General features: G+C 49.1%; 1 protein-coding gene across 2 annotated transcripts in view; it reads right to left on the minus strand.

The window, feature by feature from the left end:
• Positions 1-22,492, minus strand: part of LOC139251202 (diacylglycerol kinase theta) — a 143,203-nt gene that overhangs the window by 12,638 nt on the left and 108,073 nt on the right. For both annotated transcript variants that reach the window (XM_070873175.1, XM_070873176.1), the window contains exons 15-20: positions 22,362-22,477; positions 18,297-18,448; positions 14,975-15,123; positions 10,160-10,341; positions 5,527-5,627; positions 1,394-1,540 (exon numbers count right to left, since the gene is read on the minus strand). In XM_070873175.1, the coding sequence (XP_070729276.1) occupies positions 1,394-1,540; positions 5,527-5,627; positions 10,160-10,341; positions 14,975-15,123; positions 18,297-18,448; positions 22,362-22,477 (847 nt within the window). The remainder of the gene's footprint in view (positions 1-1,393; positions 1,541-5,526; positions 5,628-10,159; positions 10,342-14,974; positions 15,124-18,296; positions 18,449-22,361; positions 22,478-22,492) is intronic.

A 22,492-nucleotide genomic window follows, 5' to 3' on the forward strand; every position in this document is an offset into this window, starting at 1 on the left:
GAATAAAGGGCCACATTCAGCGGTTATTCACTGTAACTAAAGCCAGGACACCAAGGTTGTCGCAGGATCAGTCACAGTGAAGCACCGTCCTGACTTGGGAGAAATTATTTTTAATGTTTGTGTAATGTGTCTGCAAAATACCGAGTGATGGGACTGACCGCACTGTAAAGCACTCGGGGGAAGACATGGACAATGGAAGCACGAAGGGAGAACTCAGGCGTATACATTCCCTGACTTTCTTCAAAGTGCTTCAGAATGCAACGAGATCTCAAGGCAATGAAAGTAAGTTAACAGCAGGGTGCTTTACTGAGCAGGAATTGTCCAGCACCAAGCGGGAAGAGGGACATGATTACTGAGCTGATGGTTGGAGATTGTTGGTGGGGACCGAGTTCACCAAACATTGAGTTGTCACACATCACAAATATTTCAGAATTCAGCTCCGTCCCAATTGGGATCAGAGACGTGGGAGGGGCCGGGTCTGATGTCACCCGTGTGGAATGATCTCATCCCAGCCAGCTGGAGGAGGAACAGCAACAACCTGCATTTATATAGCACCTTTAATATTGCAAAACATCTCAGGGTACTTCACAGCAGCATAATCAGACAAAAATTAACAAGCCGTAGAATGAGATATTAGGAAGGTTGGTCAAAGAGGTGGGTTTTAAAGGAGGAGAGAGGCAGAGAGGTTTGGGAAGGGAATTCCAGAGCTTGTGGCCTCGGCAATTGAAGGCACGGCCGCCGATGGTGGAGTGATGGGAGAATGCGGGAGAGGCCAGAATTGGAGGAGTGCAGAGATCGCGGGGTGAGAAGTTGTGGGGCTGGAGGAGGTTACAGACATGGGGAGAGGCGAGGCCCATGGAGGGATTTGAACACGAGGATGAGAATTTCAAATCTGAAGCCAATGTGGGTCAGCGGGGAGAGTCTGGAGGTAACAAAAGACATGGATGAGGGTTTCAGCAGCGGATGAGCTGAGGCAGGGTGGGGATGGGCGATGTTTCAGAGATGGTCTTGGTGATGGATAAAATCGGACTGTGAGGCTGTGACGAGTCTGTTCAGCCTGAGACAATGACCAGGGAGAGGGATGCAAGCGATGGTTCGCACAGAGTTTGTGGCAAGGAATAGCTTCAATTTTCCAAATGTGTAATTGGACAATATCAGAGGCAGTGGAGAATTCTGGGGAGGTTGTAGGGCTGTAGGAAGTTACAGAGATACTTCGAGATCAAACAAGTTGGAACTTGGAACTTGGAACATCTAAAGATTAATTTCAATGTCCTTAGTTAGACCTGAAAGGAGAAGAGAATCACAATACAGGAGACCATCCAGGCAGCAAGGCAAGCAGCCTGCTTTGTTTACCCAGGAATGGTCAGGAAGATGTGGAGCCAGCTTTGTTTACCTGGGAATGTTGAGGAAGATAAGGCCTTCAATATTGGGAAGTTCCACTTCACGATCATCCACTTGAAGCTTTAAATCTCTGTGCAGACTACGGGTGTGGCTAATCTTCTGCAAACCAACTTTGACATAAACTCCTTTATTATGGAACCTGTAGTGAAAAATATTTAAAAAAAATATACACCTTGAGTTCAGATAATCATTTTAATTAAATGAGTAAAACATTGAGGGGCCTGGATAGAGTGGATAGGAAGGACCTATTCCCCTTAGCAGAGGGGTCAACAACAGGGGGCTCAGACTTAAAATAATTGATAGGGGATTTGAGGGGAAATGTCTTCACCCAGAGGGTGGTGAGGCCTGAAAGGGTGGTAGAGGCAGAAACCCTCGCCACATTTAAACAGTACTTGGATGTGCACCTGAAGTGCCGTAACCTACAGGGCTACGGACCGAGAGCTGGAAAGTGGGATTGTTTCTTAGAACAGTATGTTACAGAACCTACAAGGGAGCAAGCTATCTTAGATCTGGTCCTGTGTAATGAGACAGGAATAATAAACGATCTCCTAGTAAAAGATCCTCTCGGAATGAGTGATCACAGTATGGTTGAATTTGTAATACAGATTGAGGGTGAGGAAGTAGTGTCTCAAACGAGCATACTATGCTTAAACAAAGGGGACTACAGTGGGATGAGGGCAGAGTTGGCTAAAGGAGACTGGAAACACAGACTAAACGGTGGCACAATTGAGGAACAGTGGAGGACTTTTAAGGAGCTCTTTCATAGTGCTCAACAAAAATATATTCCAGTGAAAAAGAAGGGCGGTAAGAAAAGGGATAACCAGCCGTGGATAACCAAGGAAATAAAGGAGAGTATCAAATTAAAAACCAATGCGTATAAGGTGGCCAAGGTTAGTGGGAAAATAGAAGATTGGGAAAATTTTAAACGACAGCAAAGAATGACGAAGAAAGCAATAAAGAAAGGAAAGATAGATTACGAAGGTAAACTTGCGCAAAACATAAAAACGTATAGTAAAAGCTTTTACAGATATATAAAATGGAAAAGAGTGACTAAAGTAAATGTTGGTCCCTTAGAAGATGAGCAGGGGGATTTAATAATGGGAAATGTGGAAATGGCTGAGACCGTAAACAATTATTTTGCTTCGGTCTTCACAGTGGAAGACACAAAAACCATGCCAGAAATTGCTGGTCACGGGAATGTGGGAAGGGAGGACCTTGAGACAATCATTATCACTAGGGAGGTAGTGCTGGACAGGCTAATGGGACTCAAGGTAGACAAGTTCCCTGGTCCTGATGAAATGCATCCCAGGGTATTAAAAGAGATGGCGGAAGTTATAGCAGATGCATTCGTTATAATCGACCAAAATTCTCTGGACTCTGGGGAGGTACCAGTGGATTGGAAAGCAGCTAATGTAACGCCTCTGTTTAAAAAAGGGGGCAGACAAAAGGCAGGTAATTATAGGCCAGTTAGTTTAATATCTGTAGTGGGGAAAATGCTTGAAACTATCATTAAGGAAGAAATAGCGGGACATCTAGATAGGAATAGTGCAATCAAGCAGATGCAACATGGATTCATGAAGGAGAAATCATGTTTAACTAATTTATTGGAATTCTTTGAGGATATAACGAGCATGGTGGATAGAGGTGTACCGATGGATGTGGTGTATTTAGATTTTCAAAAGGCATTCGATAAGGTGCCACACAAAAGGTTACTGCAGAAGATAAAGGTACGCGGAGTCAGTGGAAATGTATTAGCATGGATAGAGAATTGGCTGGCTAACAGAAAGCAGAGAGTCGGGATAAATTGGTCCTTTTCGGGTTGGAAATCGGTGGTTAGTGGTGTGCCACAGGGATCGGTGCTGGGACCACAACTGTTTACAATATACATAGATGACCTGGAAGAGGGGACAGAGTGTAGTGGAACAAAATTTGCAGATGACACAAAGATTAGTGGGAAAGCGGGTTGTGTAGAGGAAACAGAGAGGCTGCAAAGAGATTTAGATAGGTTAAGCGAATGGGCTAAGGTTTGGCAGATGGAATACAATGTCGGAAAGTGTGAGGTCATCCACCTTGGGAAAAAAAACACAGTAAAAGGGAATATTATTTGAATGGGGAGAAATTACAACATGCTGCGGTGCAGAGGGACCTGGGGGTCCTTGTGCATGAATCCCAAAAGGTTAGTTTGCAGGTGCAGCAGGTAATCAGGAAGGCGAATGGAATGTTGGCCTTCATTGCGAGAGGGATGGAGTACAAAAGCAGGGAGGTCCTGCTGCAACTGTATAGGGTATTGGTGAGGCTGCACCTGGAGTACTGCGTGCAGTTTTGGTCACCTTACTTAAGGAAGGATATACTGGCTTTGGAGGGGGTACAGAGACGATTCACTGGGCTGATTCCGGAGATGAGGGGGTTACCTTATGATGATAGATTGAGTAGACTGGGTCTTTACTCGTTGGAGTTCAGAAGGATGAGGGGTGATCTTATAGAAACATTTAAAATAATGAAAGGGATAGACAAGATAGAGGCAGAGAGGTTGTTTCCACTGGTAGGGGAGACTAGAACTAGGGGGCACAGCCTCAAAATACGGGGGAGACAATTTAAAACCGAGTTGAGAAGGAATTTCTTCTCCCAGAGGGTTGTGAATCTGTAGAATTCTCTGCCCAAGGAAGCAGTTGAGGCTAGCTCATTGAATGTATTCAAGTCACAGATAGATAGATTTTTAACCAATAAGGGAATTAAGGGTTGTGGGGAGCGGGAGCTGAGTCCACGGCCAGATCAGCCATGATCTTGTTGAATGGTGGAGCAGGCTCGAGAGGCTAGATGGCCTACTCCTGTTCCTAATTCTTATGTTCTTATGTGGCTGGGTAGCTCTTTGTCGGCCGGCACGGACACGATGGGCCGAATGGCCTCCTTCCGTGCTGTAAACTTCTCTGATTCTATGATTCATATAGACAGCTCCTATTAATGTTTGTACTTCCACAGTATACCACGGAGATTCTGTCCTCCAATCAGCCTGCAGCAAACTCCTTGGTTGAACGGTGACTCAGTCCAACCGAGTATCTGCATTTGTACCAACATTGGTCCGATCACCAGGAAATTCAAGTTTTTCACATTCAACATAACATTTTAGCAAGCTTTAAGGATGAACTAACTACAATAATTGGTGCTGAATTTGGCTTATAAAAAGTCCTGTGTGATTTGGAGAATTAGGTGACCTGAGATCAAAATGTCACAAAATATATTTTTTAGCTAAATAACAATGATCCATAAACAGGGAGATAGAGAGAGGTTTGTAACTGCAGTGATAGAGAGAGAGGACAGGAGGGGTGTGTAACTGAATGGACAGTGATACAGGAGAGGCTGAGTTCGGGACCCAGAAGAGACGAGGGCCCAGGGACAGCACGGGCCCAGCCCACACTGTGATATATGTGTGCACTAGGTCTGTGCAGCAGAGCAGGTCTCCAGTCGTCCTGGTTAACCCTTGCCACTGGACCCAGACCTCGCTCTGTCAAGCCCGTGTGGTGGCTGGTGTGCAACGGTCACCCCACGTTAAAAAATTCCACGCACAGGCATCTTCCACCCTTCAGGATGTAGTTCGGGATCTGGAATATTAGGTCCTTCATTGAAACACCTGGGAACTCATCCCTTTTCGGCGTGGAAGCAAGTCATCCTCGCTTCGAGGGACCGCCTATGATGATGATGGGGAACTGAGTGGGCAGGTTTCCATGTACTTGGATTATATTTCTCCCGATACAAGTGGAGGTTGTGCACTATCGCTTCAGGTACAAAACCTGGATCCCTGCTTCTTCTCACTTGTCCTGGGTTTTAATTCAGGCTGACCGTGGGCTGTCCGTGCTTTGCCGCTGTTGGTCAGTGTTCGCTAGTTTTCCAGGGGCGCTTATAACTATCAACCAAATTCAGACCAATACAAAAGCAAAATACTGCGGACACTGGAATCTGAAATAAAAACAGAAAATGCTGGAAATCTCAGCGGGTCAGGCAGCATCTGTGGAGAGGAAACAGAGTTAACGTTTCGGGTCGATGACCCTTCGTCAGAACAGTCCAAATTCAGACCAATCTGGCTTCATTTTGCCTGCAATGAAATCCATAAATGAGTAGACGACTGACCTGCTATTAAACTTGTCCGGATCTTCTTCCCTGGCTTGGTGGAAGTCCAGGCTGAGTTCGGCATCAATTCCAATCCCACAATAGTTGTTCATTTGTACAATCTGCCAACAGTAAAGGATGTTCTGATCAAGTACAACTAGCCCCTCAGCATCTCTCCCCCTGCAGCTAATCAGCTACAATGGCTTCAATTATCCTTGGCTTCAGTCTTCATTATTGGAACCTTGCTTAAACTACACACACCATTATTCTGGTTCCAATGTAACCTTTGTGTTCTGGAATTTCCCAACACGTGATGTGTTCATGAGGTCAGAAAACCAACAAATAACTTTGACCACAAAAAAAAAATGGAAAATGTGTTTAGTGACTTGCCTCGCAAATATGTTAGCACTGAGTAAATACAGGCAGTTTAACAACAGGTGCAAAGTGCAGTTGCTGTGATACGGCCCGCGGAGGCTCGGTGGATGCGAGGTCAAAGGGAAATCAGTCAGTCTCCCCGGCAACTGCGTGAACGATTGGAGCCTGAAGCAAGTGCAGGGCCTCCCGCCCGATCCAAACAGCTGAACCTCCGAATGTTCTAAACCTGATACATCAGTGTCAGCTGTGGCTCAGTGGGCAGGACGCTCGCCTGAGTCAGATCGTAGGTTCAAGTCCCACACCATATCAGCTCATAAATCGAGGCCGACTCCCCAGTGCAGTACTGAGCGAGTGCAGCACTGTCGGAGGGGCAGTACTGAGCGAGTGCAGCACTGTCGGAGGGGCAGTACTGAGGGAGCACTGCACTGTCGGAGGGTCAGTACTGAGGGAGCGCCGCACTGTCGGAGGGGCAGTACTGAGCGAGCGCAGCACTGTCGGAGGGTCAGTACTGAGCGAGCGCAGCACTGTCAGAGGGTCAGTACTGAGGGAGCGCCGCACTGTCAGAGGGTCAGTACTGAGGGAGCGCCGCACTGTCGGAGGGTCAGTACTGAGGGAGCGCCGCACTGTCGCAAGGGCAGTACTGAGCGAGCGCCGCACTGTCGGAGGGGCAGTACTGAGGGAGCTCTGCACTGTCGGAGGGGCAGTACTGAGGGAGCTCTGCACTGTCGGAGGGGCAGTACTGAGGGAGCACCGCACTGTCGGAGGGGCAGTACTGAGGGAGCACCGCACTGTCGGAGGGGCAGTACTGAGGGAGCGCCGCACTGTCGGAGGGGCAGTACTGGGGGAGCGCCGCACTGTCGCAAGGGCAGTACTGAGGGAGCGCCGCACTGTCGGAGGGGCAGTACTGAGGGAGCGCCGCACTGTCGGAGGGGCAGTACTGAGGGAGCGCCGCACTGTCGGAGGGGCAGTACTGAGGGAGCGCCGCACTGTCGGAGGGGCAGTACTGAGGGAGCGCCGCACTGTCGGAGGGGCAGTACTGAGGGAGCGCCGCACTGTCGGAGGGGCAGTACTGAGGGAGCGTCGCACTGTCGGAGGGGCAGTACTGAGGGAGTGCCGGACTGTTGGAGGGGCAGTACTGAGGGAAAGCGGGTTGTGTCGAGGACAGAGAGGCTGCAAAGAGATTTAGACAGGTTAAGCGAATGGGCTACGGTTTGGCAGATGGAATACAATGTCGGAAAGTGTCATCCACCTTGGGGGAAAAAACACAGTAAAAGGGAATATTATTTGAATGGGGAGAAATTACAATATGCCGCGGTGCAGAAGGACCTGGGGGTCCTTGTGCATGAATCCCAAAAAGTTAGTTTGCAGGTGCAGCAGGTAATCAGGAAGGCGAATGGAATGTTGGCCTTCATTGCGAGAGGGAAGGAGTACAAAAGCAGGGAGGTCCTGCTGCAACTGTACAGGGTATTGGTGAGGCCACACCTGGAGTACTGCGTGCAGTTTTGGTCATCTTACTTAAGGAAGGATATACTAGCCTTGGAAGGGGTACAGAGACGATTCACTGGGCTGATTCCGGGAATGAGGGGGTTACCTTCTGATGATAGATTGAGTAGACTGGGTCTTTACTCGTTGGAGTTCAGAAGGATGAGGGGTGATCTTATAGCAACATTTAAAATAATGAAAGGGACAGACAAGATAGAGGCAGAGAGGTTGTTTCCACTGGTCGGGAAGACTAGAACTAGGGGGCACAGCCTCAAAATACGGGGGAGACAATTTAAAACCGAGTTGAGAAGGAATTTCTTCTCCCAGAGGGTTATGAATCTGTGGAATTCTCTGCCCAAGGAAGCAGTTGAGGCTAGCTCATTGAATGTATTCAAATCACAGATAGATAGATTTTTAACCAATAAGGGAATTAAGGGTTATGGGGAGCGGGCGGGTAAGTGGAGCTGAGTCCACGGCCAGATCAGCCATGATCTTGTTGAATGGCGGAGCAGGCTCGAGGGGCTAGATGGCCTACTCCTGTTCCTAATTCTTATGTTCTTATGTTCTAAGCACCGCACTGTCGGAGGGGCAGTACTGAGGGAGCGGCGCACTGTCGGAGGGGCAGTACTGAGGGAGTGCCGCACTGTTGGAGGGGCAGTACTGAGGGAGCGCCGCACTGTCGGAGGGGCAGTACTGAGGGAGCGCCGCACTGTCGGAGGGGCAGTACTGAGGGAGCGGCGCACTGTCAGAGAGGCAGTACTGAGGGAGCGGCGCACTGTCGGAGGGGCAGTACTGAGGGAGCGCCGCACTGTCGGAGGGGCAGTACTGAGGGAGCGCCGCACTGTCGGAGGGGCAGTACTGAGGGAGCGCCGCACTGTCGGAGGGGCAGTACTGAGGGAGCGCCGCACTGTCGGAGGGGCAGTACTGAGGGAGTGCCGCACTGTCGGAGGGGCAGTACTGAGGGAGTGCTGCACTGTCGGAAGTGACGTCTTTCGGATGAGATGTTAAACCGAGGCCCCATCTGCTCTCTTAGAAGGACGTAAAAAATTCCATGGCACTATTTAGAAGAAGAGCGGGGGAGTTCTCCCCGGTGTGCTGGGCAAAATTTATCCCTCAGTCAACATCACAAAAACAGATTATCTGGTCATTATCAGGATCTTGCTGTGCGCAAATTGGCTGCCGCATTTCCTACATTACAACAGTGACTACACTCCAAAAGGTACTTCATTGGCTGTAAAGCGCTTTGAGACGTCTGGCGGTCGTGAAAGGCGCTATAGAAATGCAAGTCTTTTTACAAATATAATGGTCATATGGAGAGTTCACAGCTGGAATATCATCACCTTCCTTTTCTGTTACGAATGCGACTGAACTGTTGTGTATTTCCACAGTGTTTTATTTTTTCTACACAGGTAGAGTTTAGCTCCAACCTTAAACTTCTCTTCACCAAAGCCCTGTCACTGAGCAGCTCAATAAGGCTGAGATCGAGAGATTTTGAGACTCTAGAGGAATCAAGGGATATGGGGTGGGTGGGAAAGTGTGTGGAGCGGGCTCGAGGGGCCGAATGGCCGACTCCTGCTCCTATTTCTGATGTTCTTGAGTTGCTCCCGTGCAGCTCTGGCATGGAGCCTTGCAGCCTCAGAATGATTTGCGGAGAAGGAGAGACAATGTGGCCCAGTGGGTTTGGGCTGTCCAGGTACCAGACCAAAGGTATCTGCAAGGTTCCACCAATGACATGTGCAAGGCTCTAGGTTAAAAAAAATGCACCTGGTTGTGAACATTTGTTTTCCATCAAAGGTTATTTCCAACAGAATCATAGAATAATACGGCACAGAAAGAGGCCCCTCGGCCCAATGTGCCTGGACCAATAGCCTTATCTGTGGTTGAGCTGTAATATCCAAAACCCGGCAGCATTTTGAAGAAGTGCTGAAGACAATCTCAGCAACAACCGATGGGCAGTGGCAACTTTTTACTGACAGTCTTCGACTATTGCTGTTCTCTGGCTGATGCAGTGGGTCAGTCAGTGCAGACACATCAAAAAGAACTGAATTATTAAATTTAACTTATTTGAATAATCAGAATTCAAAATAATGTGATCCAGTTAAAAATGTTACAGTTCTGCAATTTTATAGATGTAAATACATGCAAATTTTATAGATGTAAATATATGCAAATTTTATAGATGTAAATATATGCACATTTTATAAATGTAAATATATGCAAATTTTCTGACATCAAAGGAAAGTGAAGTGTTATCGTGGCAGCAACTGCCAATCACGGTCTCGCTGTGACATCATCATATTCTACCCGTGAGACACGGGCAGGACTGCACGGACTACAATGTAATCGAGAGAGCTTCTGTCCCAGGACACTCCGAGACCGTTTGATTCAATGGTTTGTGCGCAGGGAACATTCAGCCACAGGATCACATTTCAGCTCAAAAAGTTTCTCATAAAATTAATGATTTTGTAATTTTTGCATGCTGTACACGAGACAACCAGGCTGAAATAAAAGCAAATGAATCCCAAGCCTACTTCACTCAGCAACAATTTTAGATGAAGAGATTAAGATGCTGGAAATACTCAGCGGGTCAGACAGCATCTGTGGAGAGAGAAACAGTTAACGTTTCAGGTCTGTGACCTTTTGCCAGAACTTCTCTTTCCACAGATAAAGGGCCTAAATTATGCTTACTGACAGAAGCCTTCAGTCTTTCCCATCCATCGAACTCCAATGAAATTATTAACACACCACTGTGACCCTGATACCAGCTCCTACTGCAATGATCTTTTGCTCCAAATACCTTTGGTGGTTCCAGCTCAGGGACACCGTTTTCTGTGCCTTCAACAACCTCTTGACCATCGAGGAGGATTGTCCAACGATCCATAAGGACCTCTTCAGCTTCATCGACTGCCACCAGAATGGAGAAGGGATCCTCACCGCTGTAACCAGGTCCCCAGCGTAGCACCCTTGCCAAGTCATTGCCTTCAGAAAGAAAGGTGGTGAGACAGCAGTCAGTGACACATTCCATCAGTGGCTTGCACTGGCACCAGTGGCGACACAATGGCGCGTGTGATTGGTCTGAACATTCAGCCAGCTTTGGCACTTGTGAATGAACAGCTGAGGGGGCCTGTCCTTTCCATATATGAACCCCTTCGAACACACCCAGTGCTTTGTATCTTAGGGGCACTCAGCAAAACCTGAAGACATCAACAACTTATATTTATATAGCGCCTTTAATGTAGTACAGCGTCCCAAGGCGCTTTACAGGAGTGTCATAAAACAAAATGTGACACCGAGCCCCATAAGGAGAATTTACTGCATGTGATCAAAGAGATAGGTTTTAAGGACGTCTTAAAGGAGGAGAGAGGTGGAGAGGTTTAGGGAGGGAGTTCCAGAGCTTGGGGCCCAGGCAGCTGAAGGCACGGCCACCGATGGTGAAGCGATTATAATCAGGGATTCTCAAGAGGCCAGAATTACATAGGAGTATATAGGATGTTCGCCATTCGGCCCAGAGGAGTGCAGATATCTCAGGGGGTTGTGGGGCGGGAGGAGATTACAGAGATAGGGAGGGGCAAGGCCATGAGGGATTTGAAAACAAGGATAAGAACTCTAAAATCGAGGTGTTGCTTAACTGGGAGCGAGCACAGGTGGTGGGTGAACGGGACTTTATAGAATCAGAGAAATTTACAGCACGGAGGGAGGCCATTCGGCCCATCATGTCCGTGCTGGCCGACCAAGAGCTACCCAACCGAATCCCACTTTCCAGCTCTCGGTCCGTAGCCCTGTAGGTTACGGCACTTCAGGTGCACATCCAAGTACTTTTTAAATGTGGTGAGGGTTTCTGCCTCTATCACCCTTTCAGGCAGTGAGTTCCAGACCCTCATCACCCTCTGGGTGAAGACATTTCCCCTCAAATCCCATCTAAACCTCCCCCCAATTACTTTAAATCTGTGCCCCCTGGTTGTTGACCCCTCTGCTAAGGGAAACAGGTCCGTCCTAGCCACTCTATCCAGGCCCCTCATGGTTTTATACACCTCAAACAGGTCTCCCCTCAGCCTCCTATGTTCCAAAGAAAACAGACCCAGCATCTCTAATCTTTCCTCATAACCAAAATTCTCCAGTCCAGGCAACATTCTTGTAAATCTCCTCTGCACCCTTTCCAGAGCAATCACATCTTTCCTGTAATGTGGTGACCAGAACTGCACGCAGTACTCCAGCTGTGGCCTAACCAGTGTTTTATACAGTTCAAGCATAACCCAGCTGCTCTTGTAGTCCATGCCTCGGCTAATAAAGGCAAGTGCTCCGTATGCCTCCTGAACGAGCTGGCCTGCTACCTACAGCAGACCTGTGTGGCGACAGCAGTGGGAGCCGAGGCGGAGGCTCGATAGGCAACATTCGAAAGGGACGTCAGAGTTTAAAAGTGACGTCGGCACAAGGGAAGGAGCTGATTGGTGAGTAGTGGGTGAGTTTTTTTTCCACAGCCGGGACGACCACGTGTGCGGGAGGTGTCTCCAGCTGCACCAACTCGCGCTCCGCGTTTTGGAGCTTGAGCAGCGGCTGGAGTCACTGCGATGCGTCCGTGAGACTGACAGCTACGTGGGTAGCACGTTTCTAGAGGTGGTCACACCGCAGCTTCAGAGTGTGCAGGCAGAGAGGGAGTGGGTGACCGCCAGACAGAAGAGGAGAACTAGGCAGGCAGTGCAGGAATCCCGAGTCCTCACTCTCCAACCGCTACTCTGTTCTGAGGGCGATGGTGCTTCTGGGGAGTGCAGCCAGAGACAAGTCCACGGCACCACGGGTGGCCCAGCTGCGGGGGGGGAGGGGGGAGAGAATGGAAGAGCTATAGTGGTAGGGGATTCAATAGTCAGGGGAGCAGACAGGTGTTTCTGCGGCCGTAGGCGTGACTCCAGAATGGTATGTTGCCAGGGTCAAGGATGTCACCGAGCGGCTGAAGGACATTCTGGGGGGAGAGGGTGAACAGCCAGAGATCTTGGTCCATATCGGCACCAATGACATGGGTAGAAAAAAGGACGAGGTCCTACAGGCAGAGTTTAAGGAGCTAGGAGAGAGATTAGAAAGCAGGACCTCAAAGGTAGTAATCTCTGGATTACTCCCGGTGCCACGTGCTGGTGAGTACAGAAACAGGAGGATCGAGCAGATGAATGCCTGGCTGGAGAGATGGTGCAGGAGGGAGGGCTTTAGATTCCTGAGACATTGGAACCGCTTCTGGGGGAGGTGGGACCTGTACAAGCCGGACGGGTTGCACCTCAACAGAGCCGGGACCAATATCCTCGCGGGGGAGGGGTTTGCTAGTGCTGTTGGAGAAACATAGAAACACAGAAAATAGGTGCAGGAGCAGGCCATTCGGCCCTTCGAGCCTGCACCACCATTCAATATGATCATGGCTGATCATTCAACCTCAGTACCCCTTTCCTGCTTTCTCTCCATACCCCTTGATCCCTTTAGCCATCAGGGCCATATCTAACTCCCTTTTGAATATATCTAACGAACTGGCATCAACAACTCTCTGCGGTAGAGAATTTCACAGGTTAACAGCTCTCTGAGTGAAGAAGTTTCTCCTCATCTCGGTCCTAAATGGCTTACTCCTTATCCTTAGACTGTGACCCCTGGTTCTGCAACTCCCCAACATCGGAAACATTCTTCCTGCATCTAACCTGTCCAGTCCCTTCAGAATTTTATATGTTTCTACGAGATCCCCTCTCATTCTTCTAAACTCCAGTGGATACAAGCCCAGTTGATTCAGTCTCTGCTCATATGTCAGTCCAGCCATCCCGGGAATCAGTCTGGTGAACCTTTGCTGCACTCCCTCAACAGCAAGAACGTCCTTCCTCAGATTAGGAGATCAAAACTGAACACCATATTCCAGGTGAGGCCTCACTAAGGCCCTGTACAACTGCAGTAAGACCTCCCTGCCCCTATACTCAAATCCCCTAGCTATGAAGACCAACATGCCAACCGCCTGCTGTACCTGCATGCCAACCTTCAATGACTGATGTACCATGACACCCAGGTCTCGTTGCACCTCCCCTTTTCCTAATCTGTCACCATTCAGATAATATTCTGCCTTCCTGTTTTTGCCACCAAAGTGGATAACCTCACATTTATCCACATTATACTGCATCTGCCACGCATTTGCCCACTCACCTAACCTGTCCAAGTCACTCTGCAGCCTCCTAGCATCCTCCTCACAGCTCACACTGCCACCCAGCTCATCTGCAAACTTGGTTGGTCCTGCTCACACCAATTAAATGGCCCTCAGTCCCTATGCTCAGCAGCTGTGACTGGCTGAAAGCTGACCTTCGAAACCCGTTTAGAGGCAGTCAGCGGCTACATAGGCAACACAACATGACGCACAGGATAAACGAGCAAGGAACTGTTAGCAATTAATTTACAGAAACGCAAGTGTAAAACATTAGTTTGAAATAAGGGAAAGTGAAGTTAAAATAATAAAAACAGAACATTGTCATTAATGAGATTTGCATATGTAAATTATGGAACTTGCTCAATTTTAATACATTATCAATAACAGAATTATGATATTTTTCAAGTTTGAAATTGTATGACCTTCATTTTTGAGCATAAAGTTAGTTTTCATATTGATATCTCCATAGAAACAGATGTTACTGCCCAGAAACTGGCCGCTTGGCTCATCCAGTCAGTGTGGCCCGCCACATGGGCACACAGTGCCATCACATTTACCCGGCCTGTCCCCACATCACTTCATCCTCATCGACCTCTCCAATCGAATCTTCTGCTCACCATGTCCATGAGACCCACTTCCAGATCCCTCGACCCCATTCCCACTGAACTGCGGACCACCTAACTTCCCTTCCTGGTTCCCATGTTAGCTGATATTGTTAATGGTTCTCTCTCCTCCGGTACTGTGCCCCTCTCCCTCAAATCTGTCATCATCACCCCTCTCCTCAAAAAATGAACCCTTGCCTCCTCCGTCCTTGCAAACTACCGCCCCATCTCCAACCTCCCTTTCCTCTTCAAAGTCCTCGAACATGCTATGCCACCTCGCCCATCGACCTTCCCCCATCACCCCCCGGCCGACTCCCCCACACCCGCCTCCCCCCACCATCCCCTGTCCCCCCACAGATCCCCCTCGATCCCCCCCACCAAAGATCCCCCCCCACCCCGCCGAGCACCCCCCCAACCAATCCCCCCCCACCCCGCTGAGCCCTCCCACCCGACCAATTCCCCACCCCCCCCAACAGATCCCCCCACCCCGCCGAGCCCCTCCCCCACACTGATCCCCCCACCCCCCACTGATCCCCCCCCAGATCCCCTCACCCTGCCGAGCCCCCCCCACTGATCCCCTCCCCCCAAAGATCCCCCCCACCAATCCCCCCCCACACCCCACTGAGCCCCCCCCACCCCCCACTGATCCCCTCCCCCCAAAGATCCCCCCCACCGATCCCCCCCCAGATCCCCTCACCCTGCCGAGCCCCCACTCCCCCACCATCCCCGCGATCCCCCCCACTAAGCCGAGCCCCCACTCCCCCACCATCCCCGCGATCCCCCCCACTAAGCCGAGCCCCCACTCCCCCACCATCCCCGCCCCCCCCACGATCCCCCCCAGCTGCCTTACCTGTTCCCAAAGGTAACACAGCGACAGGAGGCACTGGACAGTTCAGCTTGTGTCGAACCTCCTCCAGCACACCCAGAACCCAGCCAACTGTTCCATCTCCTCCGCAAACCAGTACTCGGAAATACGGAACCTGCCGGAATGTGTGCAGTCTGGAGGTGAAGGTGGGCAAAGAAATTTAAGAATGTGTTATAAATGGTTCACGCTTTAGTTCCCCAGCAGAATGACAGAATCTGCAGCCAAGATCTGTGGGGGAACAGATCAATTTAACTCAATAACATGTTCAAGATCGCCAGAAACCAGAAAAGGCGGTGGACATGGATTGTAAGTTAACCGAGGAAAGGTGCAGAGGTAATTCACTAATTGATGCAGCCGGTATTGGATTTAAGATGATATGGAGGAGAGTTAGCACAGAGTGGCGATGGTTGATGGAGTTACAGTGCTTCCCATCTGCTGGTGGCAGCTAAATACACAACGGGCTTCAATCCTGCAGCAGGGACAAAGTATTTAAAAACAGGTTAAGATTTTGCTCCATGGGTTACCGGCAGTGCCTCATTCTCCCTCTTTGGGCTGTGAGATGCTTGTGCTGGAGATGAAGCATTAACGCAGCGCCCACTGAATCATTGAAAGCAAAAAAACAAGCAGGGTGAGTTGTGGGAGATTATGTGCCTCTGGAATCTGTGTACCATGAAATATGTATAACCTACCAGAGCTCCCCTGAATATTTTATTACTTTCTCTGCCAGCTAGTGTTCCAAACGTCAAATGCTCCAAGATATGTGTGAAATTTCTGGCTTGTGAAAGATGTACCTTGCAGGGGTGAAAGGTTATAAACAACAGCCAGGGCCTGATGCAGCACATCACTGGAGTGCCCCACCACCCCCTGGCTCAGGCACAGCTATCCACGCTTTGATATAGTTCACAGAAATTATAGGATCGGGTAGCACAGGAGGAGGCCGTTTGGCCCGTGGTACTGCCAGCTCTTTGGTAGAGCTATCCAATTAGCCCCACCACCCTTGAAAACTTTTCCTTATTAAATATTTATCCAATTACCTTTGAAAGTTAGTTTTGAATCTGCTCCCACCTCCCTCTCAGGCAGCGCGTTCCCGATCACAACAACTCGCTGCGTAAACACATTCTCCTCGTGTCGCCTTTGGTTCTTCTGCCAATCGCCTTAAATCTGTGTCCTCTGGTTCTCCACCCTTCCACCAATGGGAACAGTTTCTCTCGATCGACTCTGTCCAGACCCCTCATGATTTTGAACACCTCGATCAAATCTCCTCTCAACCTTCTCTGCTCCAAGGAGAACAACCCCAGCTTCTCCAGTCTATCCCCGTAACTGAAGTCTCTCATCCCTGGAACCATTCTCGGAAATCTCCCCTGAACCCTCTCAAAGGCCTTCACATCCTTCCTAAAGTGCGGGGCCCAGAATTGGACACAATACCCCAGCTGAGGCCGAACCTGTGATTTATAAAAGGTCTTCCTTGGTTTTATATTCTATGCCTCGATTAATAAGGCCAAGGATCCCAGGTTTTTTTTAACAGCCTTCTCAACTTGCCCTGAATTTGAGGGAAAAACTCTCACCTATCACACCCGTTTCTCATACTCATAGAAGTTACATGTTATTATAATTACTGAACAGCCCAGTAGGGGAACCACTTCCTTCCTTCCTCTCTCACACATTCTGACTCCTATCTCTTACAGGTGCTCTGCGTTTTATTATCTGGGACAATCTTCTGCTTCCCGCCCTCATTGTCTGGACGCCCAGCCGCAGTGTATCGTCGCCACTCATACTGAGCCGAGTGACACATGTCCTGCAATCACCCAGTCCTCGGGGCTGTCATTAAAGGTTCAATTCATTTCAACAAATTCAACCTGTCCTTTCCTTTTGGGGAGCCCAGTCTGTGCTGTTTGTGTGCTGTCTGCGTGCTCTGTGTGTGTGTGTGTGTGTGTATTGTGTGAGTGTGTGCTGTGCGCGCGTGTGCTGTGTGCGTTTTGTGTGTGTTGTGCATGTGTGCGCTGTGTGCATGTGTGTGTGTGCTGTGTGCTGTGTGTGCTGTGTGTGTGTGCTGTGTGTGTGTGAGTGCTGTGTGTGCTATGTGTGCTGTGTGTGTGTGTGAGTGCTGTGTGTGTGTGTGAGTGCTGTGTGTGCTATGTGTGCTGTGTGTGTGTGCTGTGTGTGCTGTGTGTGTGTGTGAGTGCTGTGTGTGCTATGTGTGCTGTGTGTGTGTGCTGTGTGTGGTGTGTGTGTGTGTGTGTGTGAGTGCTGTATATGTGTGTGTGTGTGTGTGTGAGTGCTGTGTGTGCTATGTGTGTATGCTGTGTGTGTGTGTGTCTGTGAGTGTGAGTGCTGTGTGTGTGAGTGCTGTGTGTGTGAGTGCTGTGTGTGTGAGTGCTGTGTATGTGTGTGTGTGTGCTGTGTGTGTGAGTGCTGAAAAGGGTAGCCCTTCTACACTGCTTTAAATCACTGGCTTTGTTCTCTTGCCTGACACATGATGTTTTTGGTGAGGTGAATCCATGTTAAAAGTGTCAGCCTCTGCAGACGATTAGTTGAATCGAGAAACCCATTAGGTACAAGTGGTTTACTATGCGTAAAGATTTCAGTTAAAATAGTGAATTTTCAGGCTCCGTGTTGAAGCAGCAGATTGTGAGTGGGACTATTAATTTGTTCTAAGCATATTCCCAAAGCTTTCATTAAGCCTCGAGTTAGAATCTGATGGACGTATCGTTAGATCAGCATCACAAACATACGTCCCATTTCCTGGACATCAGTACTTTGTGTAAAGAGACCGAATGACCTTTGGCCCAGCAGACAGAGTGACCTTTGGCTCAAGCAGAGGGAGTGACCTTTGGCCCAAGCAGATCGAGTGACCTTCGGCCCAGCAGAGGGAGTGACCCTTGGCCCAAGCAGAGGGAGTGACCTTTGGCACAACAAAGGGAGTGACCTTTGGCCCAGCAGAGGTAGTGACCTTTAGCCCAGCAGAGGGAGTGACCTTTGGCCCAGCAGAGGGAGTGACCTTTGACCCAAGCAGACTCTTGTTTTCCGACTGCACCAGGTTATACAAGTTTTTCCGTTCTTCGAAAGCCGCAGAATCGAAGGATGACACAGCACAGCCATTCGGCCCATCATGCCTGTGCCGGCTCATATCCTTCAGCCTCATGGAAGGGAGGGCTGCAGGCGCGGTAAGCCAGAGGGGCCTCCAGAGGGCAAAGGTTAGGCCACCATGCAATGCATTGGGCGGAGGTTAAGCGAATGTTCGTGCACTGAATGTTACAGATGCTAATCCCTTTGTTTGCCACAGGTACCATGTAGAAAATGACATTACCCAGATAGAGGCCCTCCATTAGAAAGGTCAAAGACCTGATGAGGATTCAGAAGCTTCCGGAAGCTGTACAGAAGCTCTCGCCCTTTAAGGCCGCCGCTCTTTGGATTCACAAACAGAAGGAGAGGGAAGGAATCCTGCGGTAGTTGTGAGACCTGACAGTAAATAAATCAATAAGTTGTTAATGAACACAGCCAGAGTCACTGACTGATGACAAGCAAGACTAACCGACTAAAGCCAGGCAATGTGTGTCAGCTCGAGTAACTAACTAACTAACTAACAACACAAACCGTGCTGTGTATTAATAAGATGCATTGTGTGACCAGGACAGTGAAGATAATGAAGGAACAACGCTCGAGTTGTGTCACTGTGATGTGTCGGGTATTAATAACGTTCAATATGTATATTGGGAAAGCAACGATAAGCAGGTAACGCCGCTGGATACGAGTCAGATGTAGTGAATATAACCGATTAAGACACGCAGTTCGTGTCGGGAATATCCCATTTCAGGTTTCTTCAATGTTCCTCTCTGTTTTACTACGTTAAAGGCACTCTAATTGCAAGTTATGGTTGTATCGAACGGTTACACCGGTCTTGGTGGTGTAGCACTCACTGCCTTGATGCCCGAGCTAGTTTAATGCCTCACCTACACAGATCCTACTGAGGGGAACAGGTGAGCATTAACAAAATCTTCGCCTCGACTTTCAGACAAACTGTTTGTTGGACATAAATAACAAAGATCATTTTGATCACTTTTGTTATTCTGTGGATTTATCTAAATGCAAAAAGCTGTAGCAAAGGGGATGTCAAAGACACAATGAGTTTGGCAGAGCCAGGGTTTGCCGTTAATCTCTCTTATTTCAATTGTAGCCAAATATGATGTTTGGTAATTTGCTGATTTTCTCTGGCCAGTAGCCACAGACTCCACACTGTAACAGGGGCAGAATCACAGGCACAGCCTCCTAACACAGGGCTCTGAACCAGAATTGATTCAAATGTTCATATTCTGTAGCCCTGAGCAGGAACGGAGCACATGGTGACACTTTGCAAACACATAAGGGGTCAATACTGACCAATTCAACTGCCAACTCTAACCCTAATACTGTGTATTAACATCATTTAAATATTTAAAAGGAGCTAGTGATTTGAGAAATGGAGCAAAGCGATTCATGTTCCAGAATTAAATAAAGGTACAGGTATTACTAATAATTATTTTACACATTCAATAATCTTTCACAAAATTGCTAATTCCTTAACGTAAGCATAATTATATAACACACAGAATGTAGCAAGAAACAAATCCATTGCACATTGTCAGAATAGTATCTCTAAATACTATGACGTTTGACTTTGTTTCAGATATTGTTGGAAGCTGCTGCTGTTTTAGAGATATTTAAATACACATACGATGGGCTAAATCTGATGCCAGTATAGGCCCTTGCTGGGGAACAGTGCCAAATGGAGATTTGTGGTCTTTCCAATTCTTAGATCATTCAATCACTGGAGGATCAGCAGGACAGTTCAGGGACGGGGATTCTCCAGCCTGGTCATCTGATCCGCACAGGGCGGGAAGCTCAGTTTATCCGCGTATGTTGGAGGCGCCTCAGATACAAATGCTTAATCTTTGGAAGCTGAATTTGTCCAGCTTTTTTCAAAGCAGTGTTCCAGGTGGCTCCATGTGCACAGATACCACAATACGGGAAACACAGCAGACAGGTATCATCTACACACAGGGCTAAGACAGACACGAGGGCTATATGTGGCTCCCTATTCTACGTTCTACAACTAACACTTACCGGCTGGCTCTTGGCAAAGCAGCTAGTGATAGAAATTGGCAGAACAGAGAAAGGAATGTCACTCAACGTTGCAACTTTCTAACTCGATACCTTAAATAAAAGTTCCTTAGCCGCCTGGGAATAGAGAGCACGTGATTTCCCAGTGGTCTGTAGTTGGGAATCTCTCACGTAGTTATTGTAACTTAGGCGTCACTGCTGCTAATGGCTAACCGGAGGAGACAATCATTTCATGTCCAACACCGGCGGGGAAATACTCACACCAATAATTTCAGTGACAAACCTTTCAGTAAAATCATCGACAAAACGAATTTCATTGACAGAGGCACTATTAAAACCAGTGGGTAACTCAATTGAGTATTGTGGTGAAGAGAGTGAGGAGAGAGATTCTATCCTAGAATATTCGCGTCAGTCTTTTTCCACGTCATGGAGTCAAATCCTGTTCCCCTGCTCACTGCCCGTAACTTCAACGGGCCTTTTCTGAAGCACATTTTTGCAGCATTTACACAAAAGACTCACTTTCGTAGACTGGGTGAGTGCGAAGGGTGATACGGGACACCTCTTGGTGACAGTAAATATCATGGGGAGGCTATTCACAGTGAGTCAGGTCCATTGTGATTCCACTTCACCATCCACAGAACTTAATGCTTTCCACAGTGCTGTGCTGCCCTCTGCTGTTGCAATACAATACTACCATACTAAGGGCAAGTTAAAGTGTCAGATTTCGCTCAGTCACAGGCATGTGGGTTCAAGTCATACAATCATAGAATCTCTCAGCACAAAAGGAGGACATTCAGCCCATCTTGCCTGTGTTGGCTCTTTTAAAGCAATTTAATTAGTCCCATTGCCCTGCCCTTTTGCCTGAGGGAGCGCTGCACTGTCAGAGGGGCAGTACTGAGGGAGCGCCGCACTGTCGGAGGGGCAGTACTGAGGGAGTGCTGCACTGTCGGAGGGCAGTACTGAGGGAGCGCCGCACTGTCGGAGGGGCAGTACTGAGGGAGTGCTGCACTGTTGGAGGAGCAGTACTGAGGGGGTGCTGCACTGATGGAGGGGCAGTACTGAGGGAGTGCTGCACTGTCGGAGGGGCGGTACTGAGGGAGAGCCGCACTGTTGGAGGAGCAGTACTGAGGGAGCGCTGCACTGTCGGAGGGGCAGTACCGAGGGAGTGCCGCACTGTCGGAGGGGCAGTACTGAGGGAGTGCTGCACTGTCGGAGGGGCAGTACTGAGGGAGTGCTGCACTGTCGGAGTGGCAGTACCGAGGGAGTGCCGCACTGTCGGAGGGGCAGTACTGAGGGAGTGCTGCACTGTCGGAGGGGCGGTACTGAGGGAGCGCTGCACTGAGGAGCGCTGCACTGTCAGAGAGGCAGTACTGAGCGAGTGCCGCACTGTCGGAGGGGCAGTACTGAGGGAGCGCTGCACTGTCGGAGGGGCAGTACCGAGGGAGTGCCGCACTGTCGGAGGGGCAGTACTGAAGGGAGTGCTGCACTGTCGGAGGGGCAGTACTGAGGGAGTGCTGCACTGTCGGAGTGGCAGTACCGAGGGAGTGCCGCACTGTCGGAGGGGCAGTACTGAGGGAGTGCTGCACTGTCGGAGGGGCAGTACTGAGGGAGTGCCGCACTGTCGGAGGGGCAGTACTGAGGGAGTGCCGCACTGTCGGAGGGGCGGTACTGAGAGAGCGCTGCACTGAGGAGCGCTGCACTGTCAGAGAGGCAGTACTGAGCGAGTGCCGCACTGTCGGAGGGGCAGTACTGAGCGAGTGCCGCACTGTCGGTGGGGCAGTACTGAGGGAGTGCTGCACTGTCGAAGGGGCAATACTGAGGGAGAGCCGAACTGTTGGAGGAGCAGTCTTTCGGATGAGACATTAATCCCAAGCCCTTCTCGGGTGCACCCTTTCAATGGATGTAAAAGCTCCTATGGCACTATTTCGAAGAGTGTCCTGGCTAACATTACTTTAACAGATTACTTGGTTATCACATTGCTGTTTGTGAAAGCTCACGGAGAGTTTCAATGTCTGTAAAGCACTTTGGGACGTCCTGAGATCATGAAAGGCGCTATAGAAATGCAAGTTCTTTCTCCTTTCTTTCTAAAGCCAAACTTTACTGTAGAGGCAGGTGAGGAAAGTCTAGCTAATTACTCCTTGGTCATATTCATCTAACATTGAAGCTTGCATGCAATGGACAGTGGGATTTAATCGTATTCTCTGCGCTGTGTGGAAACCCATGCGATCTGCCTTGGAGTGAATCATCCCATTTAGCCAGCTCCTCGGACCATTACCTGAATGTCGGGGATTATAACTGTGGTGAGCTGTCGGTCACTAATTGTAGTATCTTTAACAAGCATAAAAATCCTCTCTGCTTCAGCAAAACATGAGATATCCAGCACAGCGGCACCTGAAACAAAGCAAG

The sequence above is a fragment of the Pristiophorus japonicus genome, chromosome 2, assembly GCF_044704955.1.
Source record: "Pristiophorus japonicus isolate sPriJap1 chromosome 2, sPriJap1.hap1, whole genome shotgun sequence".
NCBI classification, from domain to species: domain Eukaryota; kingdom Metazoa; phylum Chordata; class Chondrichthyes; family Pristiophoridae; genus Pristiophorus; species Pristiophorus japonicus.